The sequence below is a fragment of the Balaenoptera physalus genome (genome assembly GCF_965194825.1).
Source record: "Balaenoptera physalus genome assembly, chromosome: 11".
NCBI lineage: Eukaryota > Metazoa > Chordata > Mammalia > Artiodactyla > Balaenopteridae > Balaenoptera > Balaenoptera physalus.
In genome coordinates this window covers 2,283,856-2,309,853 of record NC_138896.1, presented here as the reverse complement: position 1 = coordinate 2,309,853, position 25,998 = coordinate 2,283,856, and the positions used below count along the sequence as shown (strand labels likewise).

The 25,998-nt window shown below is 55.3% G+C and overlaps 1 protein-coding gene across 1 annotated transcript; it reads left to right on the top strand.

Moving 5' to 3' along the window:
• Positions 1–22,717: 22,717 nt before the first annotated feature.
• LOC309638352 (tubulin beta-2B chain) lies at positions 22,718–25,787 on the top strand. The gene is made up of 4 exons (XM_082414187.1): positions 22,718–22,906; positions 23,644–23,752; positions 24,010–24,120; positions 24,462–25,787. The coding sequence occupies exons 1-4, from the start codon at positions 22,850–22,852 to the stop codon at positions 25,520–25,522; spliced, it is 1,338 nt and encodes a 445-aa protein (XP_082270313.1). The 5' UTR covers positions 22,718–22,849; the 3' UTR covers positions 25,523–25,787.
• Positions 25,788–25,998: the final 211 nt, after the last annotated feature.

Below are 25,998 nucleotides of genomic sequence, written 5' to 3'. Positions count from 1 at the left end.
GGGCCCAGACCCACGGGAGCCGCTGGTCACATCACCCTCTGCCACCCACAAGCTGCCGCCCACCGAAGAAAGAGGTGCTCAGAGATGGTGAGGATGGGAGCCATCCCCCAGGACGCCCCACACAACTGGAACCGAAGTGCCTCCCATGGTGCCATGTCCCCAAGAGGAAGACCTCATGAGCCAAGGACGCCAGGGGTGGCAGCAGGAGCAACTGCACTCACCATCCTCCCAAAAACCCATCTAGGGGACGGTGCTCCCCAAACCGTCACTCACCGCAGGATCAGAGCCCCCAGGGGACATGGCAGGAGTCCATGAAGCTGTTGCTGTGTATGGCTGTCGCTAGCACTTTGGGCTCCTTGTGTCCAGAGCCCCGCAAGTCTCGAAGCAGAGGCGGCACTCCAGCAGGGAGGTGCACCCCGATGTCAAGAGGCGGTTAGGGCTGTTGTCACCCCCAGGGGTAGGGAGGAAAATGTCCTGCTCCTGGGTGACCTGCCTGCGAGTCATTTGGTATCCCCTGCCCAGTTGTGACAGTAAGTGGACCAAAAAGCACCTCTGGCCTAAGGGCAGATCCCCCTTCCAGGAAAGAACTGTCACTGGGCCCTGGGGTCTGGGACCTTCAAGTGTCACCCCTCTTGATTACCTCGGCTGCTGAGAGCCTCCTTGCCCAAAGGTCTTTCCCGGGGGCTCTACAGCCATTTTAGCTCCAGAGCCCCCCATGGGGTTGTTGCCAAGCTGGGTCCTTGGACTCTTTAATCTCTTAATCAATAGAAATTGATAAGAGGCCAGACGGGAAATTCAGGCAAGGCTTTATTGGACTCTTGCTACAGCGCAAGTTAAGGAAAACAAGAAACAGGTGCCCTTGCTCGCTCCCTAAGTGGGCGAGGGGGCGAGCCGGTCCCTTAAACGGGCTAAAGGGTGGAGGTGGATGAGTGGGTCTGGCCGGAGTGTCTTAGGTGGTGTGCCCACCCGCTTGGTGACGCCGTGTGCAGGGGGCACGCACAGGACCCTGCCCTCGCTCCCGGCACCGCAGAAATGGCAGCTGGTTTGTGGTCTCTTTGTATCTTGTTGTTCATAATTTGCCCCAGCTGCGTATGCGTGCAGTTACATTTAGTCCCTTATACTTTCTATTCTGTTGCTCAAGGAGACGTTTGTCCAGGTGCCAGCTCTGCAGCAAAGGGTCCCAGTTCCCAGGGTCAACCGAGGCTTTGGGGTCTGCACCTTCCTGCTCCCTTTGCCCAGTCCCATCCTCTCCCTCCTTCCATGGGTGTGGCTTCCCAGCGTCCTCTCTCATCAACATTCAGACTCAGCTCTCTGAATCTGCTTTCTGCAGAACCCAGCCCGGGAGAGCTCCTGCTGGGGCCTGCTCTCCTCTCACCTGGCACTTGCCCTGGGCAATTACATCCAGGGACCTGACCTTGCCCATCACCCACTCTCCAGAGTGTGACTCGGCAGGCAGCCTTGCTCTTCTTCGAGCTGCACACATGCCTCCCGGCCAGCACCTCCTAACCGTGCCCAAGCACCTGGACCCACCATCTCCACCCTCCGCCGCCCCCGCCCCCAGCCCTCTCCCTCCTGTCGTCCCTACGTTGGTGAATGCACACCTGTCCCCCGCTTTCCCCACACAAACTCAGGAATCCTCTCTATTTCTGCAAACAGTGCAGACGTCGCCCACGCCCCACCCCGGCCCTCCCCCTGCACGCCCCGCCCTCCGTCCTGGCACAGACCCTGCCCGTCTGTCGCCTGGGCTGCCGCTGTGGCATTCCGACTGGCTTCCCCACCGCCTGCTTCACCGGCTCCCAATTTGTCTTTCTCACCGAACGAACGAATGAATGGAGAGATGGACTGAGTGAATAAACCTGCCCACGTTACTTCCCCTAATTGTTCTTCAACGGTGTTCAGACCTAACACCTTTGCAGACATCAAGGCCCCTCACCTCCTGACTTGATGCCCTGCTGACAACAAGCTCCACGAGGTGGCCAGAACCCACCACCTCCGTTTGCCCTGTGCTCCCCTGCACGCCGTGCCCCTGCCCACCCCAGCTTTCCTGCAGGGGAAACCCCGGAGGTTTGCCCCGACTCTGCCCTTTAAGGAAGCCTTCCCCGCCTCGGGCAGACGGGCTGCAGCTTCTCCTGGCCTGCCTTTTTACCGCCCACAGAGCAGTCGTTTCATGCAGTGGCCTTTTTCATGCCCATCTTCCTTCTCAGGAAGCTCCTTAAGGGCAGCTAAGGGGTCTCTCATCTTCCGGGCGGTAGCCAGCAGGGGCCCTGCATGTCACAGGCAAAGCAAATATTGATTGAGTGGTTGACTGAGTGAGGAAATGCGGGAAGAATAAACAGAGAACTTCTCAAGGCTGCAGGCCCCAGGCCTGGCCCGCCGCTCATTAGCCCTGGGCCCCTCTGCTAGGTCTCCGTTACCTGAGCTGTAAATGGAGAAGATTGGCTTGGATTATCTCTAGGGTGCCTTCTAGGGCTAATACCCTGTGAAGATCAGATAAGAATGCAGAACCTTAACCAGATCCTTCCATTCCAACCCCAGCAAGAGGGTGTAATTCCGCAGGGGACCACAGGGTGGCAGGTGGGAAGGAGGCGGGCTCCATGCAGAGTGGCCTTGGCTTTGCAAAGCGATGGGGAGGGCCTGAGTTCCTACCCTCAACTCGGGGAACTCTGTCAGGTCCAGGCTTTTCTCTAAACTGTGCAATTTTAGAACACTCAGATCTCCGTCAGGGCCAGTCTTTTCTCTAAACTCTGCAATTTTAGAACACTCAGATGAAACAGCAGGTCCTGTTTCCCAGGTAGCCCACGGCCCACAGAGGCAAAGGCCCAGCAGGAGGCTGTGAAAGAGGCCAGCCTACCAGCTGTCTGCTTGAAGAGAGGACGGTGCCCCGGTGTTTCGACTCATCCCTCTCTTCTTTCTGCCACCGGTTTGGGTTGTGAGCTTTGGTGTGAATTTCATTCACCAAGAACCAAGAACCACAGGGTTTAGATGATGGCTAAGAGAACTGCCCACGGGAGGACACCTGTCAGCTCCCCCCCAAGTGAGGAAAGGCGAGTCCTGGGTTCGTGATGTGCCCACCTGGAGATGCCGCTGCCCCCGGGCACGTGCCCAGTGAGTCACAGGAACATCGAGGATGTTTACAGCATCACAGGATTCTCTCACGAGATCCTTGCGCCTTTAATCCAAAATCAAACCCAAACTCTGTTCTGTGCCATGGTTGGTAATGTGGTATCTGGGTGAGTAATAGATCAGGTTATGCTGTGGTAACATTTTAGCCCTGAAATGGCAGTGCCGTGATGTAACAAACTCTATCTTCAGCTCAGGATGTATTTCTAGCTTGGGATGCAGGCAAGGGGGTAACAGGTAGGGTGGGGTCTCTGCTCCATGTGGTCCTTCAAGGACCCAGACTGCTCCTTGGGTCACAGCTGTAGGGTTGGGTCCAGCCTTTCGATGCTCCAACTTAGAAGTGACACATCACACCCTCTCATAGCTCATTAGCCAGAAATAGTCACCTGTCACTGCCTACCTGCCGGGGGTAGAGGGGTTACAAGCTGTGGGGGGCAGATGGAGTGTTTGATGAGCACCAATGTCCCTGCCACAGTGAAAAAACAGATCATGACTTACTGAGAGCCTCTGCATCTGCCAACCAGCATTGTCCAGATTTTCCAGAGGCCTGAGGTCAGGAGGCGAGGCCCAAAGCTGCATCTACCACCCCAAGTGCTTGAACTATCTGAGTCATTGTCTAACCCGAAGAGTACATGATAACCCGCATCCTACTCCAGATCTGTTCCCCCACCAAAGCCGACGAACCTTCTCCAACTGAACTTAAGTCCACCTCCGTCCTGTGCCTGTGGATAAAGATTAGCCCTCCTCACACACTGGCCCTGCCTAACCTCCAGGGCACCACCCAGAGGTTTGTATCTCTGGGTGGTGCCCTGGAGGATTCCGCCCCCCTCCCCTGCTTCCAGACTATTCCCGCCAGGGTGTAGACACATCCTTCAAACCTATTTTTGTCTCCCCATTGACTCTGATCACCCCCACCCCTGCAATTCCTCACCCTTTCTTTCCTGAACTCACTCCCCTGGGCTGCCCTTCCCGTCACCGAGCTGCTGCCACTGAGGCCGCCAAAGAGCCCGGCGTGTCAGAGCCGGAGCCCAACACGGTCTCCTCCCAGCCTGGGCTACCGTGGCTTCCAGGCTGTTCCGGGCTGTCTCTCCCTCGTGCTGGGTCACAGTCCCAGCCTCCTCTGTTCTGGGGTCCACCCTCTCCCCTAGCTGCTCTCCCTCTCGCCCCCCAGCCCATAGCTTACGAACCTCCTACACACTGACTTCTCCCAAATTTGTGTCTCTGGAGCCAGCCTCCTTCCTGAGCCCCAACCCTATAAGGTCGGCTGCCCACCCAGCATCTCCATCTGAATGTGCCTAGAGACCTCTAACTTTACAAGGGTCCCCCAGGAAGCCTGCCCCCCACGCCCGCTGTCTCCCCCCTCGGAACGCGGCCCCTGATTCGTAGGTGTTCAGGCATCTTCCTCTCACACCTGCATCTCCCTCTCACACCTGCGTCTCCCCCTCACACCTGCGTCTCCCCCTCACACCTGCGTCTCCCCCTCACACCTGCGTCTCCCTCTCACACCTGCGTCTCCCTCTCACACCTGCATCTCCCTCATCAGCAAATCCTACTAGCTCTCTGCATCACCTCCGCCGTCGCCTGTCCTCTGGACTCAGGCGCTAACCTTCTAAATGGTCCCCCTGCCCCACCCTCATCCCCTTACCATCTACTCTCAACGTAACAGAGTGAGTCCTTTAAAGTGGCTTTCCTCTTACCTCATTTTTGAAATAGGAGGATTAGATTCTCCAACCAAAATTGCCTAATATGAGCAGTCTGTTTCCAGGGAAGTCTTCCAGAATGTTCCCCTTCCTGGGGGCTATCAGAACCATTCCTATTTCTTTTTTAATTTCCCCTGTCAGTCCTCGAATCCCCCAAAAGCTATATGCCCAGTGCGTCCACCTCTTCCCTGGCCTCCCCCGCCCAGTCTCCACAAGTGCAGACAAAATATTTGTGCTGGCAGCAGCTGTCCCAGAGCTTTCCTTAGCTCGCAAAAGAAACCCCTGCCCAAGTCCTGATGTCATCAGGCTCTGGCACCAAAGGAAAATTAGATAATCCTATCAGTTTGCTCCAGAGGGAAACAAACCTTAAAGTGGGCAGACACAAGTTGTCACTGTGATCACAGAATCATCCGCCCTGAGATTTTTCTGTAACTCTTTGAAAGATGTCAATACAGTTTCTTTATCAACTACGCTTCAGTACAGCCCCGCCTGCCCCCCCACCCCCCGCTCCCCGAGGTTAACCTGCTCAGCGCCGGCCGCAGACCGGCCTCCCACGCCCTCACTCCACGCCGGACTCGGCAGGAGCCCCAATTCCACCCTAGGACGGAGCAGGTCTGGTCCCTGCCTCTGGCTGACCCATGAGCGACGAATAAAAAGGTTCCCCCCAGTCCGGCTGGCCAGGGGAGCAGCCGCGTGGGTGCCCACAGTCCCCGGGAAGGACGACACGAGCCCAGGATTTAGGGGAGCAAAGCAGGAAAGGGGGTTCCAACAAGGGGCGTGGCCGTGTGTCCTCACGCCGCTGACCCCTGCTTCTCCCAGAAGCTTCTAGGGCGCATGGAGCTGGGGGAAGAGCATTTCATCTTGACCCCCAGGCAGACACCAGACGATAATTAACAATGGGGGGTGGGTGCAGGGCCGCACTGTGCGGGGAGCTGGGGGCCAGGTTAGTCCGGGCAGGGCGCCGGGCCTGATGGGGGACAATCAGGCGGACAGGGAGAAGCTTGTGAGCCAGGCCGGGGAGCGTGTGTCCTGCAGGCAGAGAAGCCCAGCCGGCGGGAGGGGGTCACGAGTGGGAGACCCTCACGACGATCCTGTGAGGTGGGTGTTGTGACTCGAGTTTTCAAACAAGGGAATGAAGCCCAGGATAGACAAGAGGCCCAGAAGGCACTTGGTCACTGCGGGCGGAGCACGGCCTCTATGGGCACCACCGGGGCCCCCTCCCCCGTCAGGGGGCGGGGCTGAACGCCGCGGGGAGCCAGGGTGGAGGGGGTGCACAGGCTGCGGGGTGTCGGGGTGTCGGGGTGTCGGGGGGGGGGGAGGGGGGGCTGCTCCACGCCGCCCTCCCACGGCAGCTCCCACAGCTGGACATCTGCTGTGGCCCTGAAGGTGGACAGCGACGCTGGGGCCGTGTCACCAACGTCAGTGGGACCTGCTGTCTCTCCTCCCGGACCTCAGAATTCCCCACAATCCCGGTGTTTGATATTTCAGTGAAGTAAGTGTTGGTCTCAATGTGATTTTACTTTGTGACTCAGCACTTTTCAGATAAGCAAAGTCACACACCTGGAGGGGGACCCTTTTCACGGATGGCGTGTACCCCCTGGGGCGGGGAAATGTGGTCGTCGTGCGTGTCACTGTGTTGGGGGGGGTGACCTGAAGGCTCCAGGGCGCAGGTGGGGTCGGTGGCACTATGAGACTCGCAAGGAAGCAGAGACACAGCTGCCGGCGGAAGGTGGAGCTTAATCCCTATGCCCAGCGCCGGGCCCGCCTCTGGGCGCAGCCCCTGAGGCTTTCGCAGACTCCTCGCCCACACTTCAGAGCTGAGCCCGCCATCAGCAGACACGGAGGACGGGGAACAAAAGCCTGCGTGTGTGTGCGTGTGTGTGCGTGCGTGTGTGCGCGTGTGTGCGCGCGCGCGCGTGTGCGTGTCTCCTGCTGAAAGGATCATGTGATGCAGGAATCCATCCGCAGAGGCCCTGCCGTGGGAGGGGCCGATGGGGCTGGCTGCTCGGCACGTTGCGGGGTGTCTCAAGAATGTCAAAGCCCCTCCCCCGCCTTGGTGCCCGGACGCTGCGTGAGTCACGGCCCGTGGGCCAGCCCCTCGGCCCCGAGCCCCCTCCTAGTGTGTAGACGGCTCTGCTCTTGGCACAAAGGAGACCTCCTTTGCCCGGAACATGGCTGCTGGGCGGGTCCGTTTCTGGTGTTTTCTTCCTGGCCCTGAAGACGAGCCCAGCGACCCAATAAAGGAAGACGCGGCCCATGAAAGCAGCTGTATTTCAAGGAGAGCGGGGAGCAAGCCAAGGGAAAAAATGAAAAGATCCAGAGACAAAACGCCCATTCACGGGTTCACTCGGCAAACATTTACTGAGGCCATCTGTGCTCCAGGCCCCGCGCTGAGTGCCGGGGGCACAAAGATGCCCTTGAGCGCGCGCCCCGCCCCCGGCTGCCCACCCCGCTCCCCGGGCCGCGAGCAGAGGGAGGGCGGCACCCCTCCATCCACGCACCGCGTCGCAGGGCCGGGAGCGCGGTGTGTGAACGCGCATCGCACCGGGATGAATGGACCTCACAGTGAGGGGCGCAGACGCATCCAGCGCCGCTGGATTCCTGGTGCCACGGGTCAGGACCGCGGTTACTGTCTGGGGCGAGGGACGGAGGCCACCAAGGGGCTCTGGAAGGTGTGCAGTGTCCGCTAGGACAGCCGTGGAGCCGTGCGCTGTGCTCTGAGCACTTTCTGAATCTATCCTTGAATAGCTTAAGACTCTGTGTGTCTCTACAGATGTTTGTGTACTGACTCAGAGAGCAGGAGGCCTCTAAAGGCAGCTGTTCTACATACTACCTTTGCGCAGAACCAGATCTAAACGGTACTGGTCCCTTCCATATTCACCCCAGACTTCATCACGTCTCCACCAAAAAGGTCTTTATCTCAGTCCATAAAATGCAGCAATTAAGCCCATTGATCCTAATGATGGCCCCTGGCTTGCACAGAGGTGAGTTCCCAAGCAGTTTTTCACTTATTCATGCATATGTTTATCCTACAAACAATTATTGAACGACTACTTTGTGCCAGGCACCAGGGGAACAAAAAAAAAAAAAAATGAGGAAGACAAAGCTGTTTCTAGAGAAAGAAATGGAAAAGCAAATACCTACAATGCAGCTCAGTAAGGGCTGGGCTAAAAGTAAGCAGAGTGACTTGGGCGGTTCACCCAGCGCAGACTGAGCCCTTAGGAGGGCTTCCTGGAAGAGGTGGAGTGGAGTGGGAGGATGCAGAGGAGTCAGATGGACCAGGTGGGAGGCCTGGGCTGGGCACAGGCACCAAGGGGGGGAAAGTGCAGGGCGCTCAGAAGGTGGGGTCAGCACTGAGGACACAGCTGGGGGCACAAGACAGAGCGGGCTCAGAGCCTGTTAAATGGATAGGGAGAGAGATGAGCTGAGAAAGGGCAGCGAGACAGAGGAAAAGGGAGGATTAAATTCAGCCAGATCCCCCCAGTGAAAAGCCTCATCTGAGCATCCGGACACCCACTTAGAGTGGTGACCTTGCCTTAAAAAGGGAGGACATTCCGACACAGGCTACAACACGGAGGAACCTTGAGGACATGGTGCTCCAGTGAATAAGCCAGACACAAAAGGACAAATACTTGATGGTTCCACTTCTGTGAGGTCCCTAGAGGGGTCAGACTGAGAGAGACAGAAAGCAGATGGTGGGGCAGGGCCCCATGAGCGAGAGGAATGGGGAGTTAGGGTTTAATGGGGACAGAGTCTCGGTTTTGCAAGATGAAAAGAGTCCTGTGGATGGACAGTGGTGATGGTTGCACAACAGTGTTAATGCACTTGATACCACAGACCTGTGTGCTTCAAAATGGTTAAGACGGTAAATTTTACGTTATGTGTGTTTTACCAATATTAAAAATTTTTTTAAAAAAAGAAGGGTGACCCTAGCTCAGAAGGTCAAATACATTCACACGATGTATTTAACCAAGTCTCATCGCCCTAAGAAGCCTCCACACACTCTGCTGCCCAAACTATACCAGGTCCTCTTGACACAGCCTGGGACCTGGGACCCTTTGCTGCAGTGCTTGCACCTGAACAAACACCTCCTAGAGCACCAAAATACAAAGACACTATAAGGGATGAAAAATGCCCAGCATGCCCAGCTGGGGCAAATTATGAACAACAAGGCCAAAACCCAGCTGCCACTTCTGAGGTGCCGGGAGCAAAAGCAGGGTCCTGCGCATGCCCCCTTCACACGGTGCCACCAGAGGGGTGAGCAGTCCACCTAAGCCACACCTCTGATCCGCCCCATCCGCAGCCCATCTAAGGGACCAGCCTGCCCTCCTCAGGGAGCAAGCAAGGGCACCTGCTACTTGTTTTCGCTCCCTCGTGCTGCAGAGTCCTAATAAAACCCTGCCTGGAGTTCTCCTCTGGCCTCTTCCCAATTTCTATTGATTAAAGAGTCCAGGGCATGCCTGGTGGCACAGTGGTTAAGAATCCGCCTGCTAATGCAGGGGACACGGGTTCGAGCCCTGGTCCGGGAAGATCCCACATGCTGCGCAGCAACTAAGCCCGTGCGCCACAACTACTGAAGCCCGCGTGCCTAGAGCCCGTGCTCCACCACAAGAGAAGCCACCGCAATGAGAAGCCCGCGCACCACAACAAAGAGTAGCCCCTCTCTCAGCAACTAGAGAAAACCTGCGTGCAGCAGCGAAGACCCAATGCAGCCAAAAATTAAATAAATGAATTAAAAAAAAAAAAAAAGAGTCCAAGGACTCAGGTTGGTAACACTCCGAGAATCCAGAGCAAATCACAAATTGTTACTAACGTTGCAGTTCTCCTGTAAACTTCTGCATCAACTTCACTTCCAAGGGCCCCACTGGGTCAGTCGCCCCCTTTCTGGGCACTGCTCTCTGGAAGCTGCTGCTAAGAGCCCCCCCCTCCCCAGCAAGGCTTCCCAGCCCAGAAGTACCGCTGTTCAGCCATCGCCCTCCACTTGCCCAGGCCTGCCCTCCCGCCATCACCAGCCCCACAGCGAGCCCACCTGAAGCCTCAGCACCAGGCTGCGGAGGCCAATGCTGAAGAGCCACCTCCTTGCCCACAGGATTCCAGGCGTGAAGTCTGTGCTTTGCCCACTTCCACCTCGCAACTCCTTGTACTTTCCTTCCAGTTGCAGCACGGCGGTGCGATTCTGGGTCCCAGTTCTGACGCTGGGTTCTTCCCAACCATTTTGGCACAAGGTCCTATGCCCTCCCATCCCCTCATCTACCGGTGACAGTTGTTCCCAGGCGGGCACCTACCTACTTGGCGCTGGGGGCCGCTGCCTGAGCCTCACGTCCACACGTCAGCGACCTGGGGGAGCGTCCGTATTCCCTAGTTTCTCCGTTTAGGTCGCAGTTTGAGCCCAAACTGGACGTTCTTCCCACTCTGCTCTCCCGCTTCGTCTGTGCGACCTGGGCTCCCCTTGGTAGCGTCTTTAAGGCTTCGCTCCAGGTTCAAGAGGACGTCACCACACGTCTAACTGCGTCACCGGCTCCCTGACCCGCGCTTCTCCTGTATCCCGGCCCTGGCCTCCGCACGGCCCAGTCCAGCGACAAGAGCGACAGCAACGCAACCCCTGTGCTCCACGGGCCCGCACCCGCCTGCGGCCCTCCAGGGACCTGCAGGATGGCCGCTGAGGCTGCGGGGCGAGCGCCCCGCCCTCCGAGCCCATCACTCCTGCGCAGACGCCGCGGACACCCTGCAGCCCATGGAGGAAGGAGCCCGGGGGGGGAGCCGCAGGCCTGCAGCTGCCCCTCTCACCGCTCAGACCCGCGTGGGGCTCGAGGCAAGGAGAACCAGGCTTACCTGCCGGCTTCACAGAGCCCCGTGGGCTCTGGAGACTCTCACAGCTGCTACAGGCCTCAGCTAAGGGGCCGCAGACAGCGGGGGTCTTCAGCGAATCGCCGTCTCGCAGCTAAAATGAAAACCCTCCACGGGGGTCACGGAGCTCCCCACGCCCAGCCTCCCACCCCCCTGCACCCCGCCCCGTCTGCCGCTCACACACACTTTCCCAGACAAGGCCCCTCCCTGGCACCCTGGCCGATACCGCGGTGGGCTCCTGGCGTGCTCGCCCAGCAGACGCGGAGCCTGGGGCCACGTGGAGTCCCTCTCCCAGGAGTTTGATTGGGGCCCTAGGGAGATTCAGTCTCCCCCTCTCTCTCTCTCCCCCCCTCTCTCCCCCCCCCCCTCCCCCTGTGGCTGGTCTGTAGCAAAAAGGCTTCAAGGTGACAACGGAAAGTAGGTTCACCTTTGCCTTCGGCCTAGCAGTCACCTTCGTGATGACCATGTAATGACTAAAGATGCCAATTTTTAGGCAGAGAGTTTGCTTCCTTGTTTTTTATTTTTTTTTTCAACAAAATCCCAGACTCAATCGCTTGTTTTCTCACACCAGGATCTATAATCATTCAGAGAGAAACAGAACAGGGGTAGCGGGGTGGGAGGAGATTGGAGGATGGGTTAGTGTCGTTACCGCGAGTGTCAGCGTGACGCACCTGACCGCACCTCGTCTCACAAGCCATCCCAGACTCACTGTCACCAGGTGTCTGCAACCTTTAATTACCCGTCTGACCACACACTTGATTTAACAGAGAAAAGAAAGGCTTGGAGAAGCATAAAAACAGGATGAACAAAACCAATGAGGGCAAGGAAATAAGGAAGAAAAAACATCAAAAACCAGGAACCATACTTTTCTAACTTGACAACTTCGGCTGCAGCTTAGCTCCAGGAGGGCAGGGGTTTCTGCCCGATTCATTCACTGCTGTCTTTCTGGGCCTAGAACAGAGCCTGACACACGGCAAATATTTGTTGGATGAATTCGGTGGCCTCTAAGTCCACTTTAAAGGATCAAGCTGGGTGTGCCAGCTGCAAGACAGCACCTCCAGAGGCCGAGACTCTGGCCCTGACCCCACCATGGGGGTCCCAGCTCACCCTCTGGAGGAGGCCAGAGCCGTCCCGCTCTCCCCTCCCCAGGAAAGGCCCACCAGGCCCTTTCCTCTGCCCACCTGGGGAAAACGTCAGAACCGGAGTGGCTTTGGGAAGCAAGCTCTGTTTCCTCACCCTCACCCTCCACTGTGACGTAACCCACTCTCCCGTGTCCTTCTGATCATGAAAAAAGCTGGGCCTGAGAAGTCTGTGCACCTTTCAAGTGGCAGAGTGCTAACCCGCTCGGGAACACACCTAATTTCAATCGGTTTCCAGGATGAAGGCAGCGACTAGGACAAAGGAACAGGCCCCTGTGGTCATTCCAGATCATCTGATTCCCAAGTGAGGAAATTGTTACGATGCAAAGGTGGGCACCTCGCTACACTTCAAATTACAATGAGGTTTTTTCTTTCTCCCTCTTAAGGTACCTTGACAACAATTCTGAACTTTAAAAATATTTGTTAAAGGTATTTCATTTTCATCATATTTTCATAATGTTTAAAGTAATTTGCCAACTACTCGAATTATGGTAACCAAAATAAAACAGGTACTGCTGTAGGCGGCTGCATCTGCAGAGTCTTCTTCATTTGTGGCTCAGAGGGCACAACTTCAGGTCAGCCTGGGAAAATAAAGAATTCGATACAAAAGAGAACAATAGAAATGGGTTTGAAGCACAGGGATGTTTCCAGCAGCCCGTTCATCGTCACGATGAGGGTCTGGGAGAGGCCTGAGGGTCGTCCTGTGAGCAGCCACGAGACAAGGGTCACCTCTGGAGCCTGAAGACATTCCTGAATCTTGCAAAAGGTGGAGGCAGGCAGTGCAGGGCTCTGGGAAGGGAGGAGGGCGGGGGGTGCTGCCTGATGTCAGAGCAGAGCTCTGAGGGCCTGGGATTCTAGAGCGGGGCTCTGCAGGGCCTCGCCCCATGTGAGAGCCTGCTCCGAGGGGGCAGTGTTCCCTAGGCCTGGAGGGGGAGCCCGGCGGGAGCAAGGGGTGGGAGACGGCGCAGAGGCCGGAAGCCACCCACGGTGAGGAGGTGTCCAAGCGGACCCCGTGGGCACCCTCCGTCCTCCAGTTGAAAGCCGGGGTTCTCTGAGGCCAGCCTCACCTGTGACATCATCACTGTCAAAGGGAAGAGGTTTCTGGGTTTACTGATGATGGCTCCTGGAGCCCGTGGCAGAGGCAAATTTGCTCCAGAAACTGCATATGATCCCCTCGGCCCATCCGCAGATCATTTGGGGCGTATCTCTTCCCTAAGTAAGAGAAGAGAAATCCAGAGCTGTGGGTACCGCGTCCTCGTGGGTGTGAGCAGAGCAGCGGGGAGAAGGGGATTTCTCTCCGGAAGTCACAGGTTTGACTACCTCAGTTTCTGTCCTCGGTTGGCATATTTCCCCTCCATTCCAGCGAGAACAGCGGACCAGCTGTCACGTGCTTCCCCCACGAGGGTCAGCCTGGGGTTTTGTGAGATCTCTCTGCTGCCATTCTGCGTTCAGTGTGTCTTCCTCCTCTGCTTGTCAGGTTTCACTTCCTCTGCAGCTGGCGGCTTCTGCGTTTCTTTTCCCATTTATACCAGTCGTGAAGCAGCTGCGTTTTCAGAACCCTGTATGGTATTTCTTTTGAGAGAGGTCATTACAGATCTCTGCTTTGTGCTGCAAGGTTTTTTCTTTCATTTTCCAGCAGAATTTCGGCCAAATGTCAGTCCAACTGACCTCTCAGCAGTCAGCTTATGTTGGAAACAAAGGATTTAGCAAAGATTTGTCTGTGAGCTCTTCATCTTCCTCCTTCTCTGGTTTCTTTAAAAATAATGTCACTCCAGTGATTGGCCTGTGCTTCCACTGCAAAATGCAATGATTTAAAACTTCAATTTCCTTTTCTCTGCAAGCGAGCCTCCTCACACATCTTTCTAAGAGTTTCCACGTAATTTTATTAGTTCACTGAGCTCAGAGCATTTCTCATTCCTCCATCGCTGCTCCGCGCTGCTCTTAAATTTAGTCATTTTCTTCGTAAGCCTGGTGGACCGTAGACTTCATCTTTACTAATTTAGCTTCATTACAGCATTTGGGGGGGGGGGGCCCTCTGTGAGTTCTACTGAATTCCTTATAAAAACTGTGTTATTTCCATAGAATTTTGACTTCCCAATAGCTTGTCCTGTTTCTTTCCATGGCATTTATCCTTAGTCATCAAAATAAGAAGCGGATTTTCTGCTGCAATCTGGTTCCTTTCTTCAAGGCCCCAGCGTGTCTCTAAGCCCACTCACCTCCTCAGACAGACTCTTATTTTGCATCCTGAGTTCTTCAAGAGATACCTTTGTTGCTTTGATCTTCTCTCTAAAATCTTACAATTTGTTGAGAATTTTATATTTTCATGGGACATTTTTTAATGTCTGGGCATCTGTTGTTCCATCACTTGAAATCTTCTACTCTTTGTAGCAGAGAAGCTTCCAGAATAAACTGGCAAACAACCAATTCCCTGTAAAGAGGTAATAATTCCAATTTACAGGGAACTTGATGATGACCGGGCAGCCTCAGGTCCTTGGCCAGGGTCACTGCCAGCATCTTGGAAGAGCATTTTCACAGAACTCCTCAACTGAAGGGCTTCTGTATCTGTTTCTGGGCTATATTCAGAGATACCATTATCTCTTAGGTCACGTGCTTTCAAACAGCCAACCTTTCTAACATTTATTTCTATTTCTACATTCTCTGGATCCTTTTTTTTTTTTCTTTCCAAAATGACTCACAGAAACTACATTTCCTCAGTTCTTCTACGTTCAAAAATATTTATTTGTTACCTTTAAAATTAAAAGGCAATGTAACTGGATATACAAATATTTGGGCACACTTTCCTTGAAAATTTTATAGGAATTGTTCTATCATCTTCTAGTATTGAATATTGTTTTAGAAAAGTCTGGACAACTGTGATTTTTTTTTTTCCACCTGTATAAATGGCTTGGTCTCTTTTCTGTCTCTAACCTGCTTCTGTGTGGGTTGGAAACAGCTGGGTTCTCTGGTTGCCATAAATTCGGGGTATTTTCTTTACTGGAGGAATATTTACTGTTTGCCTGCACTTAGTTTCAGACAATGGGGGCGATATAAAGGCTAATAAGGCATGGCTCCTGCCATCAACAGAGGCCTCGATGGGACGAACTCTAATCTCACGCAGAGGTCTTGAGATGGGACAGGCAGCCTTTGCAGCATGGGAGGAAACTGTGAGAACTCCTCTCTATACTTATTTCCCATAAAAATAAAGAAATGATACTTTAGTTAATGTTCCCAATGATACTGGCGCCTCGCAGAACCCTGCATCCTGTGGTTACGTGTTGTGAATCATTCCCTGGAAAGGAGGAAACAACGATGGGTTTACCAACATGTTATCTAGATTTTGTTCCCCTGACCCTCACAACTGGGCAAGGGAGGGGCTCAAAACACTACAACAAAGAAATTGCAAAGTGAAGATGATATTAGTGATGCAAACATATAAACAAATAAGATGGCAGAGCTGACACTCTGCTCCTTCCATGGGCTCTTAGTCAAGCCCATTGCCAGGTAAGAAAACCATGAGGAGCTCAAGTCTGGCGAGATGTTCGCCAGAATAAAATTAAAAGTTATACAAAAGTGTATTTGAGAGGTTGATTAACTTCTGATATCATTCACGGTACAACTCATACTAAGTATATGGTACCTTGAGATACTGGCTCATAAAAATAAGTATAGGGTTGGGGCTTCCCTGGTGGCGCAGTGGTTGAGAGTCTGCCTGCCAATGCAGGGGACACGGGTTCGGGCCCTGGTCTGGGAGGATCCCACATGCCGCGGAGCGACAGGGCCCGTGAGCCACGAACTGCTGAGCCTGCACGTCTGGAGCCTGTGCTCCGCAACAAGAGAGGCCATGATAGTGAGAGGCCCGCGCACCGCGATGAAGAGTGGCCCCCGCTTGCCACAACTGGAGAAAGCCCTCGCGCAGAAACGAAGACCCAACACAGCCAAAAATAAAAATAAATGGATAAATTAATTAATTAACAACAAAAAAAAAGTGGTCGCCCCAAATTACTTGGGCAAAATGAGTTCCTAAAAAAAAAATAACAATAATAAGTATAGGGTACTTCCCTGGTGGCGCAGTGGTTGAGAATCCGCCTGCCAATGCAGGGGACACGGGTTTGAGCCCTGGTCCGGGAAGATCACATGCCGTGGAGCAGCTAAGTCCATGTGCCACAAGTACTGAGCCCACACGCCTAGAGCCCATGCTCTGCAACAAGAGTAGCCCCTGCTCGCTGCAACTAGAGAAAAGCCTGCGTGCAGCAACAAAGACCCAATGCAGCCAAAAATAAATAAATGTTTACAATAAATAAATACATACAATTTATGGATAAATAAATATACATATACAGTATTGGGCAATATGCATCCTCAACTCTTTTTTTAATGGGTGGAGGTGTGCAATGAAAAAGCCCAGTGATCACTGCTTTAATGCAACAAATGCAAAACTGGCATTAACCACGTGAAGAAGCCTCTGGCGGAGCAGAGCATCTTCAGTTCGTTGATCCTGGCAACAGGGGGACGAATCACAGAGAGCTGAGCTGCAGCATGAAGAACAACTGAAATGTCACCGGCTGAAGAAGAGGAGAGGGTAACTCCAGGTCGATGGCACAGCATGAGCAGAGACTCAGAGGCTGAGAGAACACGTCCTGAAAGGAGATGGGCGGGCAGGTCCAAGCCTCTTGGGATGTACTGTAGAGGCAGAGGGTGCAGGTGACCCTGGGATGGCAGATCACCTGGGCTGGAGCAGCCTGAACTCTGCGCTAAGACTGTGGACCACAGGGAGTCCGTGGAGATGAATGAACAGGAGCCAACAGTGCTGAGATGCCTCTGACACCACTTTTAGGGCAGAAGGAGGAGCAATAAATGATGAAATTGATACTGGTTTTTAAAATATCTATTGTCTATCTATGTATCTATCATCTATGTATCTATCTATGTATCTGTCTATCAATCATTGAGAAACTTGGGGCACCATATTAGCATCAAGACAAAAAAGGTGCTACTAGAGGGGCTTCCCTAGTGGCACAGTGGTTGAGAATCTGCCTGCCAATGCAGGGGACACAGGTTCGAGCCCTGGTCTGGGAAGATCCCACAAGCCGCGGAGCAAATGGGCCCGTGAGCCACAACTACTGAGCCTGCACATCTGGAGCCTGTGCTCCGCAACAAGAGGCCGCGACAGTGAGAGGCCTGCGCACCGCGATGAAGAGTGGCCCCCGCTTGCCACAACTAGAGAAAGCCCTCGCACAGAAATGAAGACCCAACACACCCAAAAATAAATTAATTAATTAATTAATTTTTAAAAAAAAAGGTGCCACTAGATATTTCATAGATAGTGAGGAGCTAATTCTTTATTTTTAATTGTGGTAAAATGCACATAAACATAAAATTTTCCATCTCAACCATTTTTTTTTTTTAATTTTATTTATTTATTTATTTATGATTGTGTTGGGTCTCCGTTTCTGTGCGAGGGCTTTCTCTAGTTGCGACAAGTGGGGGCCACTCTTCATCGCGGTGCGCGGGCCTCTCTCTATCGCGGCCTCTCTTGTTGCGGAGCACAGGCTCCAGACGTGCAGGCTCAGTAATTGTGGCTCACGGGCCCAGTCGCTCCGCGGCATGTGGGATCCTCCCAGACCAGGGCTCGAACCCGTGTCCCCTGCATCGGCAGGCAGACTCTCAACCACTGCGCCACCAGGGAAGCCCTCATCTCAACCATTTTTACACACACAGTTCAGTGGCGTTAAGTCCATTCACATTGTCGTGCAATCATCACCACCATCCTCTCCGGAACACTTTTCGTCTTGCAAAACTGAAACTCTGTCCCCATTACTTACTCCCCATCCTCTCCCCCAGCCCCTGGCCCCCACCCTCCTGCTCTCTGTCTCTATGAATCTGACTACTCTAGGTACCTTGTATACATGAAATTATACAGTATTTGTCTTTTCATAACTAGCTTATTTCACTGAGCATAATATCTTCAGGGTTCATGCATGTTGTACCACGTGTCAGAATTTCCTTCCTTTTTAAGGCTGAAGAGTATTCCATGTATGTGTAGACCACATTTGGTTTTTTTGTACATTCATCTATTGCTGAACACTTAGGGTTACTTCCACCGTGGGCTATTGTGAATAACGCTGCTGTGGACAGGGGTGTACAAATATCTCTTCGAAATTCTGCTTTCAATTCTTCAGGAGATATGTGATAAACCAAATCTTTTGATACGTTTCCTCTCCAGTGGTTATTTTGAAAGAGGTAGAGGGTTCTCCCAGAGGTACTCTTAATGCATTATTTTCTTGAAAATGTACCATGAATATGTGGTGGCCACTAAAAAGGAGGCTGGACACGTCAAGCCAAGAGTTCCTGCTCAGAAGGTGACCTGTTTCTGCAGTGAAGACATCATTAATGGTGACCAGACATCTAAATCCAAGAGGCCAAGGGTGTTAACTCTATGTATTTGTGTGCATCTATCTATCTGAATACATGTTTTAATTCTATTTAAGTGGCAAGCAAAGGTCTGGGGAAAATGGTGAGCTGCCTGGATCCCCATGAGCACCAGTGGCTGGTGGACCGGTTTCTACTGGGGGGTCGGGGAGTGGCAGCCCCCGCAGTCACATCAATACTACAGCGATCTGGGCTGAAATTTAAAATGGCTCCCTTCATACCTTCTGTGTCTAGCATTCATTTCATAAGGAGTTTGTTTCTACGTTTGTTGATTTCATGGGCTGCACCTGTCAATCTTAGTATGCTATAATGTTCCCATTCAAGGGTGGTTTCTACTCTGCTTCTATTTTCCGCCCAGTCTGACTCTGTGTCATGAGATGCCGTTCACCTAGGATTCACAGAGCCTGCATCCTCTGGCCTGCCCTCCCCCAGCCCAAGAATCTTACAAATCCCTGATAGTGTAGGGGAGGGGAGGCCGCTTATAAAAGGGAAGCTGTGCCCGGGAAAGCCGGGGTCCGACTCCCTCTGCCGATCTGTAGGACAAAGAAGGCAAAGCTCTTCGGTGAAAGCTCAGCGCTCTCAGTCTGGACTGAGGCCATTTTAACCCAGTTTCAGTCACCGGCCATGGGAAAACAGCCAGCCTCACGGCGGAACAAAAGTAAATGTCGCCCCGCACCCTGCATTCACGGCCTCGGAATTTTCTCTGCTCATCTTCGTCTTTTGTTACCTGGGCCTTCTGGTCCCCATAGAGCCCCACGACTGCGGAAGGACAAGGGCTTGAGGCTCCCACCCAGGCAGCCCTTTGATTAAAGAGCCCCTGGGGCAGCTCTGTCGGGAGCTGCTGGCTTCTCATGGGGGGAGGGAAGGCCCGGGAGGAAACGGGGGACAGTGGGACATCAACAGGGGGAGTGACAAAGCTGAGAAAGCACATGTCTCGGCGAGTCCCGTGAACCCCCCTCCACCACCCCCTCCCCGCAGTCACAAGACAGGGCTGGACCCCTTCCTAGGCCCAATTCTCTGGGCATTTGACTCCTTTGCATAAATGTTAGGGTTGGTAGCTTTCCAATATTTCTAGCTGGAGAGCATTGAGACGAGTAAAAAAGGAAATAATGATGGATTTGCAGTCTCTTTCTTTCGATTCCTCTTCATTCATTGGCTAAGTGTCGGTTGCCTAGGAAACCGCGTGCATCTCGGCTGCAGAGTCGGCTGGCAGGCTACCGGGCCTGTGAGCTGTGTATTAAGTGGTGAATGCAAGCAGGCAGTGGGAAAATCCGAAAGCTACAAGTCTTGCAATTTCAGTGTGTGTAAAAACATATATCTTGCTTTAAGAAAACAACGCTTTAAAAATTTACTACCAAATCAGCTATGTAATGTCCCCTTTCTATCAGACTTCAATTAATTAACACAAGTCTGTGGCCACTTAAGAGATAAATGCAAAATCACTTGAGAATGTGCCCTTGAAAATACTCTGAAAAGTGTGAGAGCAACTAGGATTTTAATAGCTTAGGGGGAATCTTACTCACCTCAGCCACACAATGCTATTCATAAAATAAAGGTTGGATTTTATTTTACATGTGTAGTTTCTACAATGGTCTCAGGAAGGGAAAATTTAGAAATGTTAGTGCATCATTAAAGTTAATAGCATGTAAGTGATGATGAAATATACTGTTCTGACGCCTTCATGTCTGATGTACAACGACCGAGATGGAGAGGAATTGTGTGTAATACACAGACAAAAAGAAATGCTTGGATGCTGGAGGACCCAACTGAGAGCGATTTGTTTTTTTCTTTGAAAGCCCTTCACCGGCCTCTTCTCTGAGAGCTACGCAGAATAAGGGTGATAAGGGTTGGCAGGTAAACTGAAAACTTCGGGGAAAGATTTGGCTGTCATCAACACATCCTTCCGACGCAAAACCAGCTCCCTGCGAAAATTAAAATGCGCAGTATCATACATCCAAGTTGGGGAGGGGCCGTGGAACGGTTAACGAGAATGCCCGCTCGGTAGAGGCGGGGATGCGGGACAGTACCGGCAAATGGTCGGAAATGAAGGCAGGCCTTGAGCCAAAAGTGCTGAGTCCTCAAGGGCATTCAGGCTTTCGGAAGGATGAGTTCCAGCCTCGCCTTATCCTAAGCCCCTTCCCAAAAAGAAACCCTGGAGGAAAGGGTCCTTTTATCCACATAATCTTGAACACGCGTTTCCACGCCGGGCACTCCGCGGAAATCTGGCGGTGAAACGGGAGCTGAGAAATAAACCGTTAGGTGCGGGAGCTGGTGGGGCTCAAGGTGCCGGGCGAGGAGCTCATCCCCGGGAGCGCTGCGCTCGGCGCCCGGGCGGGGCTCTAGCCGCTTGGCGCGCGTCCACACCCGCAGCGCGTGTGCGGCCCTCGCTTGGGTCCTTCCCGCGCGGCTCGGTCCCACCCGAGCCGCCACCCCGCAGGTCCGGTGCTGACAGCAGGCACAGCGCTCTCTGCCTGGACGCGGTCCCCTTGCCCAGGGCTGGGAGCCGGGAAGCGGGGTTCCGGCCTGAGTCTTGTCTTTAACTTGCTGCGTGACCTCGGGCATCAGTCGCCCTGGACGCTTCTGCATCCGTGGGAGCTGGATTAGTGACTCGGGGCCAGGCCCCAGGTCCTTGGAGCCCCGCAAGCGGGCATGTGGACCGACCTTCCGCCCCTCTGCCCCCCGCGCCACCCCTCCCAACCCTGGCTCCGGCCGCCGCGTCTGGGGACCTCTGCCCCGAGCTGCAGTCGGGCACAAGGGGTGTTTGGGGGCGGCTGGGCTTTTGTTCTCTCTGTCTCTCTTTGTGCGCAGGGATTGGGTTGAAAGCCCCCCTTCCACCCCCAGCGGGAAGGGAGGCGATGACAGCTTGCTGATACTTCTGGGAGGCTCTCACTCAACAGCTGCGGGCTCCGCTCCGCCGCGGGAACCCGGGTCATTCGGGCCCTCGCGCCTGAGGATGAAAAGGGGTCACGTCACCTCGCAGAAGACCCGTCAAGGGTCAGGGTGGAGGAGGGGAAGCTTCACCCCCGGAATTGCGGGAGCCAGGTTCCAGCGCTCGCTCTCTCTCTCTCTCTCTCTCTCTCTCTCACACACACATACACACACACCCACACACACACACGAAAACTAACAAAGAGATCAGCTCCTTCTTGGCCTCTGTAGAAATTGTGGGTTTGAAGGAGTGTCTGGGCTGCGCGTCTGCGCACGCGCGCGGAAAGCGCCTCGGGGTCTCGGGTGACCTCTACCTCGCGGTGCCGCAGTTTTCAGGCGTGTCCCTCACCCGCAGCAGCAGCAAGAAGGCTGGGGACCTCGGGGCCGCCTCGGGGTCCGGCGCCTGATGGATGACGAGAATGTTAGCGGTGGGGCGGGCGATGACCTCCCTTGGAACCCATCCCCTTTCTGGACAATAGATGGACTGAACCCAGTGCTTTTTAAATGCTCAGCTCTGGGAGGGCAGCCCACGCATTTTCCAGCTCTTTGTTCTGCCGCAGCCCCGCCCCCGAACCGCACCCTCTTCTGACCGCTGGACAGTCCAGCCCGCGCGGCCGGCCACACCCACCCCATCCACTCCCGAGGAACAAAAGCCGACCCGCGGGGTGGGGGGCGTCCTGGGTACCAGCCGGGGAGCTGTGGACTCTTGGAGAGGGTCGCGCAGGGCGGAGGAGGCGCGGAGGTCGCCCCACCCCTGGATGCTGCCGCCACAGAGAAGGGGCCCTTGGCAGAGACAAAAGAGAGGATGCGCGGATGCTGGGGGGCGGGGCGGAGGGCACCCTGGGGCTCTTGGGTCTTAGGTGTCCAAGGTCACCGCCTTCAGACCCCAACAAACTGATCACACAGGACTTTCTCCTGGGGCAGCCTGTCCTCTCCCAAGACTCTGTGCGACCGAGGTTCGGCCGCAGGACAGCCGTTGGCCTCTAAGGGCTGGGGAAAGGGGCAGTGGTCTCACCAGGGAGGGTGGCTTAGGGGTCTCCGGCCCTGGGCGGAGGAGGGCCGCAATCCTCGCTGGTAGCGAAACCTGCGCCACCCCGCCACCCCTGACACCTGCCAGCACCCGGGGCACAGCGCTCTCCTTTCCGGCGCACCTGACAGCCTCTCCACGGGCTCCAGTCCCCTGGCTCCCACCCGTTCAGTGCCAGCTCTCCCCCCAGACACCCGGCCTGCCACCCTGGTCGCCCTCGCGTCGCCGCCCTCCGCCCTCGGTTCCTCCACCCACCCCGCAGTCGCAGTGCCCAGCTTTTCCACATCCCCCCCCCCATCCTAGACAATGCGCACGCCCCCATCCTACCCCCCGCAGCCCCCATGCCTCGCCCGGTCCGCAAGCCTGTGCTGATTGGCCGCGGGCCCGTGGTCCAGCCCCTTGGACGGTCCCTGGGGCCCGGAGCATTACGTCAGCGGGGCCTGGAGAGCGCCAGCCCGAAGGGGACTGGGGTGCTCGGGCTGGGGGCGCGGCCTGCGCGGGGCGCCCCACCCTCCTCGCATAAAAGGCCGAGCCCGCTGGGCGGACGCTCTCAGCCGGCTGGTTCCCGAGCGCGTTCCCGGTGACCCCGCAGTGGGTGTGTAGGCGGACGGACAGACTGACCAGACGCCGACCGGGGCCAGAAGAAGCGAGCCGGCACCATGCGTGAGATCGTGCACATCCAGGCGGGCCAGTGCGGCAACCAGATCGGCGCCAAGGTGGGCGCGGCGCCCGGGTGGGGACGGGGACGCCGGCCGAGCGCCCCTCGGGGCTGCGGGCGCGAGCGTGGTCCTGAGCAGGCCCGCGGCTCGCCAAGCGCAGTTCTTCCCGGCTGCTTTGGGCCGCAGAGCGGGACGTGGGCCCGAGGCGACTTTCGGGGGGGATGGGGAGGAACCTCTCAACTTTCTGCTGTAACTCGTTTGGAATCCCGGTCCCTCGGCCCCCCTTTCCTCCCAGCTCTTCTCCTAGCCCGGCACGCGGGCCTGGAGAGCGCGGCGGTGTGTCCGCCGGGCTGAGTGCGCGGCTTTGCGGGCGGGGCCCCGACGCCAGGAGAATCGATTTGACGCGCTCGAACCCGAGTCGAGCTGCGGGGGGAGGGGCGGAGAGCGAGCTTCCCGAGGTCTCTGGACGTGCTTTGAACCTAAAACCCCCCTCCTTCAGCCCCCTCCGGGCCCTGTTCCCTGGCCCGCCCCCTCGGCGCCGCTGGGGTCCCTGCGCGCCCGCCCCTCCCCGCCAGACCCCAGCCTCCTGCCGCGAGCAGCTGTTCGCCCGGGAAACGCCCAGTTTCAGCTCCGTGACATTGCAAAATGCAAAAGCCCTGCGGCTGTGCAGGTCCCGCTGCCCTAAAGCTCCTGAGAGGTTGGGTTATCGGAACTGAGTCGGGGCTTTTCCCTGTGAGTCACGGCCTCTCTGAGGGGTGGGGCGAGGCTAAATGCAAGGTTTTTCTGTGTCTCAGTTTTGGGAGGTCATCAGCGATGAGCATGGGATCGACCCCACCGGCAGTTACCATGGAGACAGTGACCTGCAACTGGAGAGAATCAACGTGTACTACAATGAAGCCACTGGTGATTGCCTTTACCCCTCCCCCTCTCCCCCGGGGACTTACCCCGGGAATGCGGCCCCAGGGGAGGGTAGACCAGCGGATTTAGGATTCCCATCTTTCCCTGAGGTTTTCCCGCGGGCGCCCCTTTGAGAATCCTGTCATCCTATGTCCTTCTTTGTTTGGGGGAAACAAGCAGCGCCTGCAGAAAGGAAGCTGGTACCAGGCCCTCCTCTCCCGAGCTCCCTGCCCGCAGGTCTGACTCCTGCTCTGTCCCCGCAGGTAACAAATATGTGCCTCGGGCCATCCTGGTGGATCTGGAGCCGGGCACCATGGACTCGGTCAGGTCTGGACCCTTCGGCCAGATCTTCAGGCCCGACAACTTCGTGTTTGGTGAGTGACTGCCATGGCTGATGGCCTGGGAGGCTCATTTTACGCTGGGCAGCTCAGGGTGGAGGGGCGTGACCGCCTTAGAGAACGTATAGGGTTGTGTGTTGATTTTGTCTCAATATAACCTAAAACAAAATGCCGTTCAACCTCTAATAGCCAGGTCCCTAACCCTCCTTATTTATAATTATGTCCATGACCCAATATTTTAATGTCTGGCCATTTTAACGACAACCTGAAATAATCTTCTCGGAACACTGACTCCCTGAACTCTATTAAAGGGTTTAGGGGAAAAAGGAATTGAAGGCAGTCATCAGGGTCTTATGAAGACTCTTTCCCTCCGGCAGGCCAGAGCGGGGCCGGCAACAACTGGGCCAAGGGCCACTACACGGAGGGCGCGGAGCTGGTGGACTCGGTCCTGGACGTGGTCCGGAAGGAGTCGGAGAGCTGTGACTGCCTGCAGGGCTTCCAGCTGACCCACTCGCTGGGGGGCGGCACCGGCTCCGGGATGGGCACGCTGCTCATCAGCAAGATCCGCGAGGAGTACCCCGACCGCATCATGAACACCTTCAGCGTGATGCCCTCGCCCAAGGTGTCGGACACGGTGGTGGAGCCCTACAACGCCACCCTCTCCGTCCACCAGCTGGTGGAGAACACGGACGAGACCTACTGCATCGACAACGAGGCGCTGTACGACATCTGCTTCCGCACCCTCAAGCTGACCACGCCCACCTACGGGGACCTCAACCACCTGGTGTCGGCCACCATGAGCGGGGTCACCACGTGCCTGCGCTTCCCGGGCCAGCTCAACGCCGACCTGCGCAAGCTGGCCGTGAACATGGTGCCCTTCCCGCGCCTGCACTTCTTCATGCCCGGCTTCGCGCCGCTGACCAGCCGGGGCAGCCAGCAGTACCGCGCGCTGACGGTGCCCGAGCTCACGCAGCAGATGTTCGACTCCAAGAACATGATGGCCGCCTGCGACCCGCGCCACGGCCGCTACCTGACCGTGGCCGCCATCTTCCGGGGCCGCATGTCCATGAAGGAGGTGGACGAGCAGATGCTCAACGTCCAGAACAAGAACAGCAGCTACTTCGTGGAGTGGATCCCCAACAACGTGAAGACGGCCGTGTGCGACATCCCGCCGCGCGGCCTCAAGATGTCGGCCACCTTCATCGGCAACAGCACGGCCATCCAGGAGCTGTTCAAGCGCATCTCGGAGCAGTTCACGGCCATGTTCCGCCGCAAGGCCTTCCTGCACTGGTACACGGGCGAGGGCATGGACGAGATGGAGTTCACCGAGGCCGAGAGCAACATGAACGACCTGGTGTCCGAGTACCAGCAGTACCAGGACGCCACGGCCGACGAGCAGGGGGAGTTTGAGGAGGAGGAGGGCGAGGACGAGGCCTGAGCCCCGAGCGCGGCTGGACGTGGCCTGAGGCCGCGTGGCTGGAGGCCGGGAGGAGAGCGAGGGGGAGGGGGGCTCGCGGAAGGAGAGAAGCATGGGCTGGCGTCACTGCGGCTGGGCGCTGGTTCTCTTCATTGTTGCCCGTCCGTTTTTTTTGTTTTTTGTTTTTCCTCTTTGTAATATTGATGACATCCATGTAACATCTGAGATCTTTCTGAACTACTGTTGTAATGGCTAAAATCACATAAACGTTTGTGTCCTGATGGTGTCCTCTTTTCTGTCTCCTTCTCTTTATTAGCAATTTAAATGGCACTTTCAGAACACATTATATTGAATCCTTCCTTCAGAAAAGCGAAGGGATGGGTAAAATCTCACATGAATTTACTGTTCAGTGTGGTAAAACTGAACCAACCACAATCATACCCAATTTAAGAGGGGAGAGCAATCCGAATTTGAAGGTGCCTTCAAGTAAATATGTT

Excerpts from the sequence above, each read along its gene's own strand:
- LOC309638352 (XM_082414187.1), top strand. The coding sequence starts at position 22,850 with ATGCGTGAGATCGTGCACATCCAGGCGGGCCAGTGCGGCAACCAGATC. Across the intron at positions 22,907-23,643 it reads GCAACCAGATCGGCGCCAAG|TTTTGGGAGGTCATCAGCGA; the intron begins GTGGGCGCGGCG and ends TCTGTGTCTCAG. Across the intron at positions 23,753-24,009 it reads GTACTACAATGAAGCCACTG|GTAACAAATATGTGCCTCGG; the intron begins GTGATTGCCTTT and ends CTGTCCCCGCAG.